Source organism: Symphodus melops, assembly GCF_947650265.1.
Source record: "Symphodus melops genome assembly, chromosome: 4".
Taxonomy (NCBI): domain Eukaryota; kingdom Metazoa; phylum Chordata; class Actinopteri; order Labriformes; family Labridae; genus Symphodus; species Symphodus melops.
In genome coordinates this window covers 13,106,782-13,126,730 of record NC_136694.1, presented here as the reverse complement: position 1 = coordinate 13,126,730, position 19,949 = coordinate 13,106,782, and the positions used below count along the sequence as shown (strand labels likewise).

The 19,949-nt window shown below is 40.7% G+C and overlaps 2 protein-coding genes across 2 annotated transcripts; both read right to left on the bottom strand.

The window, feature by feature from the left end:
- Window positions 1-188: 188 nt before the first annotated feature.
- Window positions 189-4,786, bottom strand: LOC306822952 (neuronal vesicle trafficking-associated protein 1-like). Its single transcript, XM_079342268.1, has 5 exons — window positions 4,512-4,786; window positions 4,111-4,244; window positions 3,715-3,831; window positions 2,197-2,307; window positions 189-1,553 (listed from the first exon to the last, which is right to left on the bottom strand). Exons 2-5 carry the CDS (start codon window positions 4,237-4,239, stop codon window positions 1,353-1,355), a joined length of 558 nt encoding a protein of 185 aa, XP_079198394.1. The 5' UTR covers window positions 4,240-4,244; window positions 4,512-4,786; the 3' UTR covers window positions 189-1,352.
- An 8,932-nt stretch (window positions 4,787-13,718) lies between these two features.
- aggf1 (angiogenic factor with G patch and FHA domains 1) lies at window positions 13,719-19,635 on the bottom strand. Its single transcript, XM_079342263.1, has 16 exons — window positions 19,545-19,635; window positions 19,411-19,460; window positions 19,093-19,280; window positions 18,342-18,441; window positions 18,049-18,242; window positions 17,654-17,785; window positions 17,358-17,558; window positions 16,136-16,568; window positions 15,860-15,965; window positions 15,661-15,712; window positions 15,466-15,567; window positions 15,193-15,358; window positions 15,001-15,080; window positions 14,773-14,900; window positions 14,592-14,691; window positions 13,719-14,493 (listed from the first exon to the last, which is right to left on the bottom strand). Exons 3-16 carry the CDS (start codon window positions 19,270-19,272, stop codon window positions 14,257-14,259), a joined length of 2,211 nt encoding a protein of 736 aa, XP_079198389.1. The 5' UTR covers window positions 19,273-19,280; window positions 19,411-19,460; window positions 19,545-19,635; the 3' UTR covers window positions 13,719-14,256.
- Window positions 19,636-19,949: the final 314 nt, after the last annotated feature.

Sequence of the window (19,949 nt, the reverse complement as noted above, 5' to 3'; positions counted from 1 at the left end):
TTTTTCCTTAAGATTAAACATTAGTTTTACAAAGCATTCAAATATTTCTATGATCCAGTACGAAGGAATTTTAGACTGCTAAATATTTTTTCTGGCTTGAGGGAGTTTTTACATTTTACTGATCAGATTTCTTGTAAACATTGAATGAAAATGTCTCTTCAGTAATGAAATTAGCTTTCACATTGGCATGAAATGTGAGCACTTTATTTCAGCTTTTGATTTGACATGTTTATGTAGCAAATGCACTTCAATGATTCATTCATTACATCGTTTGAAAAGGTACATCATATGTGACAGTTTAAGTTAATGGACAAATACAGAAAAAAGCAACAAGACAAGCGACTGCTGTTCAATTGTTTCATTACATCAACCTAAGTCTATTAACTGTGACGGCTACAAACAGCCATCTGTCATGGTGACAGTTATCAATGCGAAGCATTACACAATACAGTGTCTTCACTGGAAATGCCAAAAAAAACATTCAGTACAGTTGCATAAACTGTACGCAAAGAAAAGTAACCATGAAGCGAGTCGGAAAAGAAAAACCCATGGTGTTCACACAGGTCAAATGAATAAAGACAATCATTAATGCTGGTTCAAACACTTGATGCATCAAATACTAAAAACTCCTTTAATGCACCTTATCAGAATCAGAGAAACGTATTCAGAGCGCAGTAAAGGCTGTATCAAAACAACATCATTCAAATTGTTATGTTTTTTTAATGGCTGGTTAAAAGCTTTCCTTCAGGTCAAGGACCATTAATCCACAAAGTAACAATTAAATAGTTTGACTCAGATACCTTCAGTGGTAGAAATGCTGCAAACTGTAGAATGTACCACTCACATGCACTAACAGTACTTAATGTGTTTGAAAAGAAAGGAGATTCAAAGCAAATTAGTTTTTAGATTCCTGCGTGCGGTGCATTAAAAGAAGCGACGCAGACGAGAGATGGTTCATTTCACAAAGTGAGTACTAAAGTGAGTTCTGTTACATGTGTCTATGTACAAAGACAGTGAGTGTGTCTGTGTTTATATTCCAGTGGCGTTTTGTATACATCCGCCACTCTCTTTTGAAGTGTAAATAAGTAACAACATATGCTATTCAAACAAACCATGAATCCACCAAACTGCAAGGCTTGTTCAAAGTTTCCATAGACTCCCTGCTACAGCACACACCAGCAGACCAAACTACGTACATCAACAAGGCAGCAGAGCACTTCAGGCAATCAGAAAAGTTGATTTTTTTTTTTCACCCACGGAAAGCCACGGGACTCTCTGAGGTTTGCTTGAATGGCACTGCCACGTTATTTATTTGTTTTCTTATTTATCTCTGCCTCCTGATCTCAGGTAGGTTAAGCCAGTTTCTGAGCGGTCTCCGTCTCCTGCTGTGTCACCTTCTCCTCAGACATGATGGTCATCCACGGTGATACTGACCGGGTGATGGTCTGCTTGGCGAGGTTGTAGTGGTTGATGAGAGTGAAAAGGCGCCCGCGGCCCTCAGGGCCCTGAGGGGGGTAACCTCCATATATCCCAGCTGGCATGCAGCGACCTTGCTGCTCCAAAGAAAGAAAGGATGGGATTTATAAGACCAGGAAGTGATGATGTGAGAGAACAATGAACAAAGTTAGAAAACAATAACTCTATATTGTGTAATGACAAAATTGAGCTCACACCATAATACAACTTCACTCGAGTTCAACTTTAACCTTACAAATATAACCTGAAACAAATGTAAAAGTGTAAAATCAACAATAGGAAACATTTTCTCAACAATGACTAATCCAACTACAAAGGACTGTTTGGCTATAAGATGAACGTACTGTTAATCATTAGTTAAAATGTTTTGCTAGAAGAACAAAAAAAGTCAGGAAGAGACAAGAGAAGAACATTAAGCTTATTTCTGCAGCCAGTGTTGTAAGCCACCAGACTGGTAAAAACTTAGTGAGGTTGTTTCAGCAATGTCCATGTAAAGACTATTCCTATTCCTTGTTACATTTATAAAAGGACATATGTGCAATGGCTTCCCTAAAGCAGATGGTAACAGAAACACTGTAATCATTGCACAGTAAACCTAGTTTATATATTACTTCTCAAATTACTGTTATGCACAGCAACATAAGGAACATACATTAACCAAGCTATCACTAGATTGAAATGATGATCACCATCAGGCTGTGTCACAAAGTGTAGTGTTACCATGTAAACGAAGCTGTCAGGGCAGGGCTGCTCGTACTGATAGACCTTGTAGACCACCAGAAACACCACACACACCAGGAAGGCCAGGGCACAGATCACCAGCAAGGTCACCTAAAGGAGACACACAAGCACCCAATCATCAGACCCAAATCCACTGAGTGTGTGTGTGTGTGTGTGTGTGTGTGTGTGTGTGTGTGCATGATTATAAACATAATTGGTTAAACGGTGGGTGTATGTTGAGTTTATAATATATAATACCCAATCAGGAAATCCACTTATATAGTAACTCATTAGCAAAGTGCTTTTGTGACCATCTGTACAGTCCAGTGCTCAGCTCCCAGTGGACTTACGTAACAGTTACTGGTGTTTCTGGGAGTTGGGAGGGGAAAAGAAAAGGTGTGTGAGAAATAGTCGCATTATTGTTGTAATGTTGAGCACCGCAGGGGTTTGGAAGTTATAATTTATGAGTTGATGAATGTGTTACTTTTCCTATTGCACATTGGATTTTTTTTTCAAGCAATCACAGAGAAACTATTCAACATTTCAGTGAACAAGTTGAAATGCTGACACAATTGTTAATTTTAATTGCATGCTGTGTTTTGCTTTTGTATTGCATGCTGTGCTTACAGCATAATATTAAGGAGTACTTGGTTTCAGCGCAAGCTAACATGAACACAAGTACATGTTGTTCTTTTTCCCTGTATGTTTGTCACAGGTCTGATAAGACTTAAGAAACGCCACATTAATCTGAACAAAAGTACATTCTCTTATCTGCCTATTTGAACCCTGTATATACAGAACAGACAGGGGAACACGCTCAGAGGAAAGCAACAGGAGATTATGAAATAGACTGTCTACGATGAAAGGGCTGCCTGCAGCATTTCAAAGCACCGGTGTGAGGATGCGAGCAGTGTTCTCTGAGACAGTGATGTGTCTCCTTTCCTTTTAGATGTTGGAGAATTAAAGCTCTGTCATGAAAGGGAGCTTGAAACGTCCCACAGAGATAGTTTCATCTGTTGATTTGGTATGTGGAAGGGAGATTATTGCAGATGAATGAGTTTTATTTTATGCTTTTAAAGTTCAGTTACCAAACTCTGCTATGGAGCAAAATTTGTGGGGGTTTTTACCTTTTATTTTACAAACATGTTTTTGTGATCATCCTTTACCTTGTGGACAGTTAAAAACATGTCAGCTAAGGGGGGTTGGTGGGAGAGATGCAACCATTTGGAGGCCATCGCCATGGCAGCAGTTGAATTAATTAGTGTTTAAAGGCGGGGTCAAGTGAATCATTGTGCATTACGGTTTCTTGTGTAGCCAGGCAGGGAAACAAGGCAGTAGAGGACACAAGAGGTGGAGGTGTCCAGAACTAAGCAGACACAGCATGTAACAAGGATTGGTTAGGGACTCTGGGATGGAGGTGACAGCTGTCTCCTCCCCCGCTCACGTGCATGTGTGGGGGTGTGAGAGAAATGAGATGATGTTTAAAACACAGACAGTGGCAGTGCTTTTTATTCTTACTTTGAGCCGCTCAGATACGCCTTCAATGATACTTATGGAGAACTCTGCGATTTTAGGAGATCGTAGCTTCCCCTTCTTACTCTCACAATCATAGTCTGCCTTTGTTTTAACCACCACCTGAGAGAAAAACAACAACAACACATGAGAATCAGCTCAAAGTAACAGCTTTAGGAGGACAATATGAATCCAAAAGAGAAGGATGGGGGACATTTTATGTATTTTTCTACAATAGAAATATCACATTTGTAATGTTGAACAATAGATGCTCCAAAACTGAATCCTTAATTGATATCATATTAATTGGAATAATTGGATTTTTTTAAAGAAATAAATCAATGGAAAATTGAATATGACACTCAAAATCAATGAAAAAACTATCAAGCTAAAACATCTTACCTTATCAGGTGGAGGGAACTGCAGCTGACTGGCATCTAATGGTGTTATGAGAGGGATGGTGTCAAATCCGTCTTCAGAAACAACCTTCCCGTTATTTTTGTCGCTGAAATTATTCCCCAGTTTAACCATTTTCCCTGCCGGAAAATACACCAACATAAGGGAGGTAAACAAGCACAAACAGTGTGATTATTCCCTGCTCCTGGGTAATTTAAAAACAAGGCATCTTTATTGTTTCTATTCACGTTCAAACAGCGGCATAATTCAAACAATACGAGTAGCATGATGTGCGCGCTGTGAGGGCCATGAGAAAGCCCGTTATCCACTAAAGCGCAGCAGAGACGATAAACCAGCCGGATGTATAGGTGGGAAAAAAATGTAATTAACCACATCCAAACACTCACCAGCTTAGCCGAATGTCGCGTTTTGAAGCACCGTCTTTTGTCTTGGTCTATTGGCTCTATACTTCCAGTGTTCCTGTGTGTTTTTTAAGGTGTGACGCAGCCGATTTACCGGGGAGCTCGTGCACAATATGGCCAGACGGGTTTATGCGCCACGTTACCTTCTTGCTGGATGCTGCTGCTGGTGTCTGGCTGCACTGCAAGTGATGTAACTCATCACATCCATCCGTTCACATCTGTGCAGTGGCAGGAAGCCAAGAGGCTGATGACGATCCTAAAATGAAGTTTTACAATCTGAAAGGGAAAATAAATATTTTATATGTATATATATATATATATATATATATATATATATATATATATATATCAAATAGAAATCTGTCACTGCAGGTTAAAAGTGGAACTTAAAGCTCCTGTTAGTTACCACAAGCTTGTTTTGATGTGGACAATGACTAAACCTTATCTTGTCCTGTCCATGTAAGTAGTGTCTTCTGATGAATAATCTCATCCTGCCTCTTAACAGCGAAATGCATTACTCATCAGGAATCCTTGTAAAATCCTTGAAAAATTAAAAAGGCTGATTTGACAGCATATTGTTTATAACAGGTTTTAGGCATTGGCAATAATAGAGAATTACTATAATAAATTTAGTTGCTGGTGGTCTTGTGTGCTTTAGTCAGTCAGATAGATGCATCAGTATTAATTTCAGTCTGTTTATAACCAGCTAAAAAAAATTCAAAGGAGCTTTAACAACATGTTGAAAGCAAAGTTTCCCTCTCCTGTTGTTGGGTGTGTCCCATCTCAATTTGGTTTTAGTGTGGTAATATAGGTTGCTCTGTTTCTCCTTTAACTATGCCAATTTTGAGGTCAAAGTGTCACCAGGGAGGGATACGTTACAAATCAAATGTTTTCAATTAAAATAATGATCTTACAATTAGAATATTGCCTCCTTCAATATCATCAAGAATATTTAATGAACAAACATTGTACACGTTTTAAACACTCAAACTCATACCATCTGCTATGTAAAGACAGTGTGGTTGTGGTTTGATCCTATTGACAGCTGTCATAAGATTCAAATTGTTGCTAAATACTTAATGCCACACAACCAACTACAATAAATGAGCCATTTCCATTTTTTTCCCTTTTTTTTTTAATTACAGGGAGTGACAACATTCAGTTTCTCCTCCAGTTTGTTATGCAGTGAAGGTTGAGATGCCAGATTTGTATATCTCAGCAAACAGCGCAGCAAAGCTTTCAGCTGGTGCATTGTCTCCCAGTGATGATTTGATTCACACCCTGAAAGTCAGATTGTTATTCCTCCAAAACAACCAATGTGGAGAAGAGCTTTAGGAAAAAGCAAAACAGAAACAATTTATGAAGAAAGTCTACCAAATAGTATTTCAGCTAAAGGGAAAGACATGATTGTTCAAGATTGGACCAGCCAGACAGCAGATTGAGAAAATTCCTTCTATGGGCCTGTGAGTGCGAGTTGACATCCCCATTGATAGGTTGGATAGAGGCTCAGATTTCACAGCAATTACTTTGCATATGTCTACATCAGTGTTGACCATGTACCAGATTTGACAGTAAATTCTAAAATGTTGGTGTCCAGTGGGTTTTAATGCACCCCATATCCAAACTATCAAGACACCAAGCAGACAGAACGTCACCTGCATCAAAATAGTTTGACTATTTAAAGCTCCATATGTAAATCTCCTCATAATGTAGAGATGGTCACATGAAAGTGTGTCCGTGCATATTATTTGGTACCTTGTTGCCAGGCTACAGTGTGAATGAAAGGGTGCTGAGAGAGGATGCATAAATGATGAAAGTCCAGTCCTTTAGTGAAAGGGATACGCCACTAAAGAGAAAGGGCTCAAAAGTACAACTTTTAATAGTTCATTAAACTCTACCAGACTTTTCTCAGAGAACCTGACAAGCAGTGTTTCTTTGAGACAAATATTTATCCACACTACCTTTTTTTGTCGCTTTCAGACAAACAGAAACAGAGAATTTGATGATATGTTACAAAGTGAATAGAAACATTTCTGTATACGATGGATTAAAGCACAACTTGTCTGCTATCAGCAGCAGAAAAGACATGAATAGCAGAGTTCTGCTGTAGTTGTCTTCTTGATAAAAACCACCAGAGGGAGCCATCAGTAAATGTATTCACAACTCATAACTGCATGATAATTCTTGTTTGAGACTGAATCAAAAAAAAAAAAAGATATTTATAAAAAAAAATGAAGTTACAAAACCAAAACCTTATAAAATATTTGCCTTTTCTTTTATTTGTATTGTATGTTTTCAGTGAGGGATTTTTGATAGTTAAATTCTAGAGTAGCAAAACTGCTTATCTGCACTATGCAGATTTTGTGGTTACATTTGAAATTTAGAGAACTGAAACAATTCTATGCTAAATTTCCTGAACTAAATACACACATTTTATCCAAAGGAAATACAGTTTGGGAAAGTCCAAAGTAAACGCTCTTTATTCTGTGTGACACATTTCAGCACAATGTCAGTCACTCTGTTGGATCATCACTTCTTCACTTAACACCACAAATGTTGCATTTATTCCATCCGATTCTGCTGAGAAGACTGAGGGATCAAGTTGGACTGTCGGGTTCAGTTCTAAAATGGTTCTCTTCTTATCTAGCTGGACGAAGCTTCAATGTAGCAGCCAACCAAATAAGGTCGGAGTCTGCGGACCTGCTGTGTGGAGTGCCTCAAGGTTCTGTCTTGGGTCCTGTCTTGTTTTTGCTGTATTTGATCCCTCTAGGAAAGATCATACGAAGGTTCGATGATGTTTCTTTCCACCTATTTGCTGACGATATCCAGCTGTACTGCTCTTTTAAGCCGTCCGAGATCCAGAAGCTGAGCTCCCTACGTCATTGTCTGATGGAAATCAAACAATGGCTCAGCGAAAATTCTCTGCAGCTCAATGCAGAGAAAACAGAAACATTGATTCTCGCCCCTGATGACTCAATTCCAGGGATTAAGCAGTTCTTGGGGGACCTAGGCCAGTCTGTGAAGCCTAGTCTTAGAAACCTGGGAGTTATTTTCGACAAAGACATGTCTTTAGTCCAGCACTGTAAACAGCTGTCAAGGAACTGCTTCTTTCAACTGAGGAAGATCTCCAAACTTAGAAACATGGTTTCGCAGAATGATTTGGAGCTCATTATCCATGCCTTTGTGTCTTCACGTTTAGACTATTGCAATAGTTTGTTTTCTTGTCTTAACAAGAAAGAGCTCTCTAGACTGCAATTAGTTCAAAATTCTGCAGCAAGAATTCTGACCCGCACAAATAGGAGGACCCACATATCCCCTGTTCTGAAAGACCTTCACTGGCTGCCAGTGTCCTTAAGGTTCAGGTTTAAAATCCTGGTTCTGGCCTTCAGAGCCCTACATGGTCAGGCTCCCTCTTACCTTAGTGAGCTGATCCAGCCTTACGCCCCTATGCGAGCGCTGAGGTCTATGGATCAGAACCTGATGAAGGTCCCTCGAGCTCATTATCACACTAGAGGTGACCGGTCGTTCCAGGTCGTTGCTCCGAGCCTCTGGAATGAACTTCCATCATCCTTGCGCTCAATTGATTCAGTTGACACTTTCAAGAGTCAACTGAAGACGTTTTCATTTGTCCAGGCTTTTAATTAGTCTCTTTTAGGGCTGCTATGATTTTTGTACTGTCTGTATATTGCTTATGATGTTTTTAAACCCTGTTTGTGAAGCACTTTGTGGCCCCTGCCTGCGAAAAGTGCTATATAAATAAATTTTTACTTACTTACTTATTTACTGGAGAATGGACAACTGTGATTTACTTTAAGAAATGCATGGAGATTTGTGAGTCTTCCTGAGAGATGCGTGGGGTTAGCCTATAGGACTTAAGTACAGTAAGTCAATTAATGTACTTACCTTTGGTGACTGGGAAACATTCATTTAAAGCCTAATGTATGATGGTGATTTGACAATGGGCTGCTGCATGAAGCTTTTATAGTCGCAATAACACATTTGCAGTGAAACATAGAATTATGAATGGTAAAGGTGGAAATAAATTGAGCAGTATGCATGGAATTGATAAATAAAGCAGTCGAAAATGTCTTTACTTGCAACTTCCACAGCGTAAAGTGTGACAAAACCCTGTAATGCTCTAAAATCTGCTGTGTCTTTAAAACCCACGCTGGACTTGGCTCTTTGCCCAGAAAGTTCATTTCCCTTTTCCCATTCAGCCACATGGACTAAGCTCCACCACACAGAGAGAACAAGTATTTTCACTCAGAGAGAGAGCGGCAACTCCAACTGCAGTCTAAGGACAAACTCCCAAACAGGACTTTTACGGACCTTTTTCACTTTCCAAGGACTTTAAACATCCGAGCAGTTCTGTAACCAGTGTGCCAGTCCTCAGTGAAGCCAAGGTATGATTTACACAAAATGTGACAGCCGGTCTGTTGGTCGGTTTGTCAGGTGCCCCGTTACATATCACAGTGTGCTCAATAGAGCATGTGTGCTTTAGTAACTGTGTGTTTTCTGGTATTTATCTGCTGACCTTTGTACAAGATGTCAGAAGAGTCATTCAATGTGTTATGTTTGGTTTAAAGAGTGCTGCTGCCATGTTTGAACTTTGTATGAACACAGAAAGCCTCTTTTCACAAATCTGTAATTCCTGTCACAAGTAGATCCAGCAGTTTTTGGCTGTGTTAAGTAGCTGTAAATGCTATCAATAATCTGCTTGTTTTAATTCATGCTGCTCTCATGAAGAATCTAAGAACAATGCCAGGTTGAAAAAAAGTTTCCCACATGACATTTGCCCTGGAGGAACTGTTCATGACCAAAAAATGAATGGAAAGAACTTAAAATAAGGTTCTGACTAAAATGTCCCGCAGCAGGCAGCAGTAACAGACTGTATAAACAGGATGCTTGTCTGAACACACACACACACACACACACGCATTTGCCAGTTGATGCTCTGGTTGAGTGAATGCACGGAGGTACCAGCACCGCTATCAGTACTGTTGATGCAACAGGCAAAGTGACGTGTTTGTCCATAAACTGAGCGACTTGTTGTGTATAACTAGCTCGGTGGCTGCATCATGTGACTGACTGTGCTGCTGAGGTTTCTGAAGGATTTTCTCAGAACATGAGGTCATAGGGAGAGAGACACACCCAGAGGCCCAGACTCTGAGCAGGAAGGGCCGAGGGTGGAAGACGTTGAGCTCTGACTGAGTCACTTGCTGGGAGGAAGCGGTAGTTGTGTTGGAATTTCCATTCAGTTTGAGGCACAAGAATTTCAGCGTGGATGTGGTATTTATACTCAGAGACACATGGCAAGAATGGCCACTTCACTTTCCCCTCAAAGACAGAAACAGAACACTATGAATGCTTTAAAATGTATTATACATAACGTGCTTTTTTTCAAGTTTTCTTCCTCCACATAGTGTAATTTCCTAACAAGAAAAGGACCTTCTTAAAATGGGTTAGAACGCTTGGCAAAACAAAAACATTCACACTGGAATGTGTCTGGAATGAAGATCATTTCCTCTCAGCTAAAAGATCAAGCTGGATGACTTATGAACTTATGGAGGCATTTAAACCCCAACATCCCGACTTCTAAGATGAGCAATCACGTTCAGACAAGTGTATGGTTTGTACTCTTTCTCTGTGGGCTTACTGAGGATCATAAAGAGGTTTTTAATGAGTTAATCTGTTGCAAAGCTTTTTTCAGCCTTCATCCAGTGTTGTGACTTATCACGGCTCAGTCACCAGCGTAGACAGACATCACTGAGAGGGCCAAGTCAGCCGGAAGTGAAGTGAAGTGAATTGGAGGGGGGGGGGGAGTTGAGTCAACACAAGTCTGTTTCTCAGACTTGTGGCGCTTCTGGTCTCGTGGCTCTCAATAGAGTCACAGACAGACAGAGATTGCGATAACAGAACAGACACAGGCAGACAGACAGAGTGAGGATAAATGAAATGAAACTAGCAGGGAAGGTTAATTTTCTGCATCTGTCAGGATAAAATAAATAAGGGAAATGAAATGACCTTCAAAACGATGTTTGATGTTTGTCATGAGATTTATCAGTTTTGATTATTTGAATTCAGGACAATGTACAAAACAATATTAGTCTCAAGAGAGAGAGAGATGCTTTGTACCAGATATAGCTAACTAGCTCATCTGCATCTGCAGTCCCTGGATAGATGATGGCAAATTCAAAATAGCTACAGATCATCAAGTCACCTATAGGCAGATGCAAGATGCACACTTTAAAAGAAAATAAAAGAACACAGAACAACATGCTCATGTTAAAACACAATGTACATGTTTCACTCGTGTAGAAAGGTTTTCGCGTTGACGAGTAAATGCTGACAAGACTGGTTCCTTAAAACCCATGTTCTTGACTTCATGTGAGTAGGTGTGGATGTTGCAGTGTGTGATTGCCTCAATGTACAGAAGCACAAAGGCATCAAGGTTTTGTTTGAGAAAGGTTGTTTTTGATCAACAAACACAAAGATTTTCCTTTTTTTCCTGACACCACATTTTTTGTCCACATGGCTTTGACTAAACATTTCACTCAGTGCAGTGGAGCAGACTACAAAGAGAGGACTCCTGTTTGTGGAGCTTTTGTCTTCACTTTGTAGCACTCACGTGACTGTTTTTGTGAACAAAAAGATCAATGATATTTGACAATAAGCTGAAAACACAATACAATACAATAAGCTGTGGTCAGCATGGGGCAATGCAGCACATAATCTCTTTAGGCACGCAACTGCAATTCAAGACTTTTTTCAGTGCAAACAACCTAACCCAACCCCAAAGCACAATGGAAAGTAGAACAGGCAGAGAAGAGTGACGTCTTGCCTTGTGTTGTAAGGAAAAGATGAGTGATGATAATGGAGTCTGTTTCCTACAATGACTGTGTGTCACTACAAAGTCTTTTGTAATGCTCACAGTCTACCAGTTGATGTCAGGCTCAACAAGAGGAAATGTGGGGCAAACTGTTTTGGCCTTCCATCTACTGGGCGGCGGATCGTCTAAGAACTGTACAACCTGAAGCAGTCAAACTAGAGCTGCTCCTACTTCATTAAGATACACTGCCATGTCACACAACAACAAAGAATACAAAGACCAGAAGTAGCTTCTTACGTGCTGAGCCTTGAACCCTTACCAGTTTGGTCTCCGAAAGGTTTAAGCCCTTTAAGAAGTTCCTAACCCTGAGAAAAGTCCGAAGTCGTCCAAAAGACTCCTAAATCACATTAAAACATTTGAATAATCTGATTTCAGCTACATTTTTTTACTCGACCAACATTATTTTATTGAATTTTAGCTCACTTATTGATGTTACAAAAGTATTATAGGATGAAAACATCTGCTTTATTTGATTTTATTTTTAATTATAGGATACAGTCTGTTCACTTTGCATAGGTGTGTTAGATACTATTTATAGAAAGTCAATTCTTTCCTTTCCTATTACATCAGATGTACCTGTTCACCTGTCACGACATAAACCTTATCTATAAACCTGAAACATGCCTCTGTTATCTACAGATAGGAATCCCTCCCTTCTTTTTTTCAGATCCCTTTTTTAAAAAATGTGGCACAGAACTGTTTTCACAACTCTGTGTGATTGGCTCTTTATGTGTGTGATGCAATGTGTGGTATGAGAGTGGGTGACTCCTGCCTGCTCCTTGATCTTTGGCCTATGTTGAGGTAGACAGGGTGGAAGACAAGGGGTTACCGTTAGTGACAGTAAAGACTCCAGCATTATTTGAACAGCTATCTGCCCAGCATTTTTAATACATAGATACTGATGCAATGATGTTTATTTTGTTGAAAGATGACATGTCAACATCACAGCAGAGGCTAGCTTTTAACTATTTGTCATTTCTATGACTGTTTTAGCTCAGAACCAAAAGACTAGGTGTGTTTCCATTTGCCTGAGGGACCAGAATAAAAAAAAAAGTTACATTTTCTCACTGTAAACCAAAATTAAGAATTTGTATTGTGTGGGAATAATGTGCACATTGCTGATCATGTTATATGTACACTCCTGTGTCGAGTTGGAAAAATTCCTCTCCAAAAGGCCAGCTAAGAGAGAAGTTTGAATCACTGGTTTGTTAAAAGTATGCAAGAGGCCAGGGAGAGAACTTCAATAATCAGATTCAAGCCCGAGGGACTTTAAATGGATGCATGTTAAACTCAGTAACATCTGAAGAAATTACATTAAGAAGAAGCTGAACTTGAAAGAACAGTGGCCCAGTGTTTGCTTCAATGCTCCTGCATAGTGTGGGAACTGGTCAATCAAGATATGTGGGGAAAAAAAAAAGCCTTGAGCCAACATCTTCAACAAAGACTAAATTCCCAATTTATCTTTTGATTCTCATCGTCTTTTTACGGCTGAGACTTTCTACCCAACATCACCAGGCACAGAGGACACGGGCTGTTCCCTCCCCCCTTTTATAACTCTACTGTATCAGCTGCTCAATGTTTACTTGCAGTAAGAGCAGTTCAAGCGAAGGAGGAGACACGAAGAGGGAGGGACGGGAGGACACACCTGCCAGTAGAGGAGAAGAGTGACTGAACTTACTGACGAGTCTGAGAGAAACGTACGCCAACTAGTTTAAGGACACGTACCGCTGTCATGTTGGATTATTGACTGTAGAGAGAGAGATCAATATGGGTGGAAATATAAGTCAGAGGAAGAACAGCAGGAAATCCATCTCGAGGAGTCCCGCCAACAGTGTCATGTGAGTCCATTCTGTTACCTGTTTGACGCTGACGTGATTTCACTGAAACTTAAAGAAAATCTGTTGACACTCACTGTTAATTCAGTGACTTCAAACAGAAGTGGAAGTTGTTATTGATCTCTCACATTAGGAGATAGTATTTGTAAAGTTACACACAGTAAGAGCAAAAATATGAACCCTAGTATGTAAGCTACAATACTGAGCTTGTAACTACATTTGCATTCTTTTTTTTCCTGTTTGGTGCGACAGTGGCGTCTCTTCAAGTGTAAGCTTGCACACACATGCAAATATTCACACACCCTCGAAATGAACCCACAGATAAAAGACGGCACACAGATGGACTGTTTAATGTGTTTGCTCACTGCCCTTACACAAGTACGTGGATGAGCCTCTCCGTGTGCTTTTGAGCAAACAAACAAAAGACTGAAAGAGGATGTGATCTTGGGAATGAATCAAACGAGAGGATTGGAAATTTTCAAATTTCACTCTGCAACATTTATTTAAAAAAAAAAAAAAAAAGAGAGAGGGAGAAAGTGAGAGAGGGGGTTAAGAAAATGTTACACAGAGTAATAGTGACTGCTTTAACATGACGAGTTACGGTATAGTCTCAATAGATCCAAAATAGTCTCTTTCACAGCATGATCTCATTATGAGAAATATCGCTTCACTGTGTCAATGTTTGCTGGAGGCAGTTCATGTTCTCTTTGTTGTGTGAGGCCCAGTGGTCGCTTTGCCCTCCACAGACACATCGACCATCCTCACACAAAGCTGGTCTTCTTTTTTCTTCAAGTGTTTCCAACAGTTCACACAAAAATGGACTGTGACTTCATTGTGGTCACGTTCAGTTCTCTTCAGCAAAGCTTCCTCATGCTGACGGTTGGACTAAGACTAATATTCTGACGTGGTTTACAGACAAATAGAGAAGACTCCCTTTGCTCAAATCAAACAGTCCAGCGTATAATTCCTGTATATATTTGAACAGTGTCATTTATTTTTAACGTTGTCATTCTGCATCAAAACCTGGTTGTGTGTCTGTCTCCTCTGATTTGACCCAGGCTTTGGCTGAGCTGTTCTGTTGGGTTTTAGGGGGCAGGAGGTCAGGCTGGCACGTATCAGCAAATCTCTCTCGTGCTTTCTCCCAGTTCTTCTGAGACTTTGATTGGGTCAGAGAGACGCTGTCGAGGGACATGGTCGCAGCGGCCCCCAAACCTGACTGGGACTTTCTGATTTTCAGTTCGATCTGTGGAAAAGGGAATGAGGAAAATAATGACACCAATGGATTCCACTGTTTTAAAAAAAAACCAGAACCTTCAAAAAGACAAAACTAAATGCTCTTACCGGGGCTTTCATTCCAGTCTTCTCTTTACCCAGTCCCTCCCCTTTCTTCCAGCCCATCTTTTCCAGCATTTTCCGTCCTTTATTGACTTCACTGATCTCCCTGTAAGAAATCAGAGCAAATCATGATCAATTCATCCATTGTTTTTCTTCTTAAGCTGTAAGACATTGGCAACATACTTACTTATGAACAGAAGCGGGCGCATCATCTCGCTGGAAAACACCCTCGCTGCCCACCGTCTGTCTCCTCGACTCTGCCCGGTCTTTGTATTTAGAATTTTTCAAGGCTTTGGTCCCCTCAGATTCGCTGCTCTGTTTACGGTAAAGCACAGAGGTTTTTTGGCTGTGCGCGGGCAAGAAGTGATTTCAGAACTTCAAAACGTGTTGCTGCCAGGCGAGATAACACACCCACCTGCAGGCCATATTTAGCCTTCATCTGCTTCAGCTCCTTTTGTCTCAGAGCTTCCTTATCTTCTTTGGTGAGAGCAGGGCCTTTTGGGAGAAAAACAGACGAGAAGTAAATCTCACAGGGAGGAGTAGTCTTCGGGACAGAGAAAACATTCCAGGCTTTTCCAACACTTGCAGTGGAGTTGTACAGGCTCACCTGTCGTCTCCTCTCTCCTGTGCTTGCTGAGGTGAGCCATCACCTGACCAGGCTCACAGCCGTCACAGGTATCCGTCCCTGAGTGGATGTGGAAGGACAGGACAGTCTCTCCCATCTTCACTTCGTCGCCGTGCATCAGTGCGTGTGGCTCACACTTTGTTTTTGGCTGCAGAGGAACAGATTTGTTGAAGATTTCATTGCTGAATTGAAGCTTTACGTTTTTTTTTTTAGTTGTTTTTTTTACTAAAGTCAGAAAAGAGACAAATAGGCAACCTGTAAGATCCTGTTGCCGTTAATGACCGTTCCGTTCTGGCTCCCCTGGTCCACCAGCATGTAGCCCTGCAGCTCCTGGTCGAAGTACACCTCTGCATGGAACTGAAACCAAACACTTTATAATGTGAGACATAACTCAGCAAAACACCCATTTAATTGTTAAACCTCGAAGAGAAATTAAAGAAGAAGAGCTACCTTGCTGACTCCCATCTCTGGTATTCGGATTGCATGGTCCATGTCTTTCTCTCTGCCACACAAAGAAAGCAGCTCGTCTTCATAGCAGTTGGGTTTATGTTTCTCAAAAAGGCTACTCGTTCCTAACCTCCACATTGTCACTTTCGAGTGGTAGAATCAAATCGCTTGTGTAAAAAAGAAAAAGAAAAAAAGAACAAACCTGCCGATGGTGGCTGGAGAGTCAGCTGTGATGATGAACAGAGTGCCCACCTGCAGCACTGGAGATCTCACCACCGTCACTCTCACACAGGGCGGCCAAACGACTGCTACAAAAGAAAAAGAAGCCCACATCATCATCATCAAAGTTGAGAGCTTTCAGAGAGGGACTGATTTAAGAGGCTAAATCTTCCTACCAGTTGAGGCCACTATTCCTAAGAATTAAAGGTTACGAGTTAAGCGCTCTAACCAAGCCTCTAACCTGAATCGTTCCCCTCACCTTCGTGTATTTGAGTCTCCATTTCTGACTCTGGGCTTCTCTGTGAGGGGGAGCAAGAAGCTGACGAGGGAGAAGACTCCCACTCCTCCCTCTCTGACTCTGTGATTTCACCCTCCTCGGGTTCGCTGTTCCCCTCCGAGTCGTCGCTTTGAGTCGAGCTCTTCTTCTTCTGCTTTTTAGACTTTGATTTCTTTTTTTTCTTCCTTGATCCACCCTTGTCCTCACTGGGCGAACCGTTTTTCTGCTTCTTTCTCTTTGAAGAGGATTTGTCTCTCCCCTCGCGGTGATTCGAAGCGCCCCTTCTTCGGGGTGCCACATCGGGGCTGCGAGACCGTCGCTTCAGCTTGCGAGGTTCTGTGGTCCGTTTTGGCGTTTGTTTTTCAACCCACTCGGTTTCTTCTTCTTTCATCTTAACCTCATTAAATGCGAGTTCCTGCCATCAGACAGTCAACAGTGAGATCAAAATCCTCAGTGACGCTCACTGACAGCGGGCTTGTTGGCTTTGTAGCTCCCATATTCCATTTCATGTCCGACACTTTTGTGCAAGGTTTCCGTCTTCACTTTAGACCCTCACCAATATGTATTTAATGACTTTGCAAAGATATTATATTCTATTGTTATTTTACTACCGAAAATGAAATCATTGAGATTCTTTTCTCTATACAAATGTACAAATGATCAACAAACTAACAGTTTGATCATCTGTGAGATAAACCTTATCAACCTTACTTTCCTCGTTTGCATCACACTGTGTGGAAATGTGTTCACTATTAATGAGCTCAGTATCGACCCAATAAGAAGCTTTTGATCATATTCACTTATTAGCAGTAGCTGTCAAGTTAAATGTCACTGTGTGATACACGAGTCATTATTCCTGTCGCTGTGTTGAATTAAAGCTGATGAATTGTGGCCAGATTTAAAAATGGTTTATATTAAAAGAAGTACCTCTGTGGGAAGCGGTTTTCCAGAGAGAAGAAATCTTCATGTTAGCCAATGAGTTAGTCACCTCTTGCACCTGGGTCAGAGGACATTCTTTTTAGTCAACTAGTCTTAAACGTATACACAAGAAGAAAAAGGCCAATATTTGAAGACTGAGACCAAATCAGTCACGGGGATTTGACACATCACTGTTTTTAGGGGAGCTACAAAGTCAAAAGCCAGCTGTCAGTAATCAGTATAAAATGTTTTTAAAGCACCTATGAAAGATTCAGGTGTAAGATACCTTATCATCCTGGTGTGAGTTCTTCTTGGGCCCTTTCTTGAACTTTCTGCTTTTCCTCTCAATGCCGCCGTTATCTTCAGAAGGCTCTGCAGCCGTTTGTGCAGCAGGAACCTCAATCCGGGAATGAAACTGGTAACGTCCACTCTCTGCGTCATAGTAGTAGTAAATGCCCGTGTTGGCGTCATAATACAGCTGACTGGCCTGAGGTCGAGGGAGGGAAAACAAGTGTTCAGTCGTAATCCACATTTTGCCCTGTCAGCGGCGTGGTTTTAATGAGAAGGGTGTAAGTGACGAACCGAGTCGTAGTAGAAGCCTGTGCTGTGGTCGTAGTACATGCCAGTGGTCTCATCAAACACAAACCCGGTCTGTGTCATGGCTTGTTCAGCGGTGGCCCTCAAAATATCAGCTATGGATCCTCCACCGCCATCCTAGAAGAGACAATCTTATTTATTGGTAACTACATGAACTCACAATTCTCATCTATAGGCTGTTAGCTGGCTGAGCAGTTAGGTCGCACACCCACTCAACAGAAGCTCCATCCTTGAGTTCGACTCAGACCCTCAGAGCTCTGACATATGTCATTCCCTACTCTCTGTCCCCAACTTCTATACACTGTCCTTTACGCGCTGGATTTTAACATTTACATAAACACTTCTTCAAGAGACTCATGTAACTCTTTAATTCAACAAACCTCTGTTGGAACTGCAGCACTGTTTCCAGGTTGTTCTGACACATCTGCAGCTTCATTAGTTGTTGCCACCTCAGCTGCCTCACTGCCATCAGCCGCCTCTGTGCTCGCTTCCTGACTGCACGAGGCCTCTGTGTCCTGAGTGTACGCGGCCTCTGGGTTCTCAGTATAACCGCCATAGTAGTAGTTGTAATAATCTGGAAAGAAAACATTAAATATTTTGAACATGTTGCGCCGTTTCTGGCTAGATGAAACATTCATTTAGTGGTATAAATGTAGAATCGAAATTTACACACCAGTTTCTGTCCACACAGTTTCTTCTGTTTGAGTTTCACTGTCGACTCGGTCCTTATCTTTCTTTTTCCGGTCATGAATCTCAGCACTCAGCTGGTCAACCTGAAACAACACATTTCAAATTAACTCCATCTGTAAACTTTCTTGAAGATTTCACAGTAACAATATAACAGAATGTTATTATTTCTTATTATATCAGAGTGTATTGCAGTGTGACAAATCAGATTTGAACCATGAAGCTGGAAATCAAAATGACTTCAGATCACACCAATACACTTTCATTCATACATGCTGTAGAGAAAAAGAACTTTCAGAAAATGAAGCAGTTGGTGAGCATGGATATTGGTAATATTGGTCTTCTTCTAATTACTTTAAAAAGATACAACATGAGCTGGACCCTTCCTACATGTCCAAGCGTTTAACCCCTTTTAAGCAGGACGCAGGCAGAGATCCTCTGGCTGTTCAGAGGTCTAAAGTTCAAAACTGAAGATCTACCAAGAATCTTTTTTCTAGAGGAAGACTAATATCTGACAATTCAAAGTAAAGGAAGACCATATTTTCCATTTTTAATCACACTGAGTTTTTTTTTACAGTTAGGGACAAACATCTGATGCAGGACTTTTTCCTGAATGAATACAGAATATATCATCTCATATAAACAAATACACTGCCTTGAACTGGTGTGCTGCATAAAACGAGCCTTCTTATTATCATGAATACTATATAATTATTTAAAGGTTGTGATTGTCTGACCTGTTTCCTCAGGTCCTCGTTGTAGCTCTCGGTGGTCCTCTGCAGTCTTTCTGCCTGGTTCAGTTGTTTGTGTAACTTGGTCAGCTCTGCTCGGCACTCACTGACCTCCTGCTCTAAACTCTCCACTCTCCTCCGGAGATCAACTTCTTCAGCCTCCTTCTCTCCATCCTCCTTCTCCATCAGCTCAACTGAACACCAAAACATGTCACCATATAACTCACGCAGTAATACGGAGGTAACCATAGTAACAGATTACATATGAATTAACAAAGGACAAAACTAAACCGAGCTAAAATTAGCATTAGCTTCGTACATTACCTTGTGTTTCGTTTTCGTCTCCTCCTCGTCAGCCCGGCACATGAACCGATCTGAAAGTTGAAAATAGACATTTTGTAACTGCCATGTGTTTCCAGTACAGCTGAGTACATGTTTGTTGATAATAAAACAGTTACAGGTAAAACTGATGTTATGTTTACTGTCCCGCCTGTTCGCAACCGCCATTTAGCATGCTAGCTATCTACGTCATAGCGGAAGTGCTTCTTCTTCTTCAGTGTAAAATGTACACACGTCCAAGAGCGCTGCCTCCCATCGAAACAGTGAATATGGATCAAAGATCCTCTGATGTTTTTTTTAATTTCAATATCTAAATTGTTTCTCACAATTACTACGGAGCCCGGTAAGCGTCAAAAAACTACGTACTGTACTTTATCCTGTTGACACTGTTCACAACATATAGTATACTAGTATACTATATATATATATATATATATATATATATATATATATATATATATATATATATATCTGATTGTTTGATTTGATGACATGAGCCTGTAATGCATGCTGGCATGATGGTT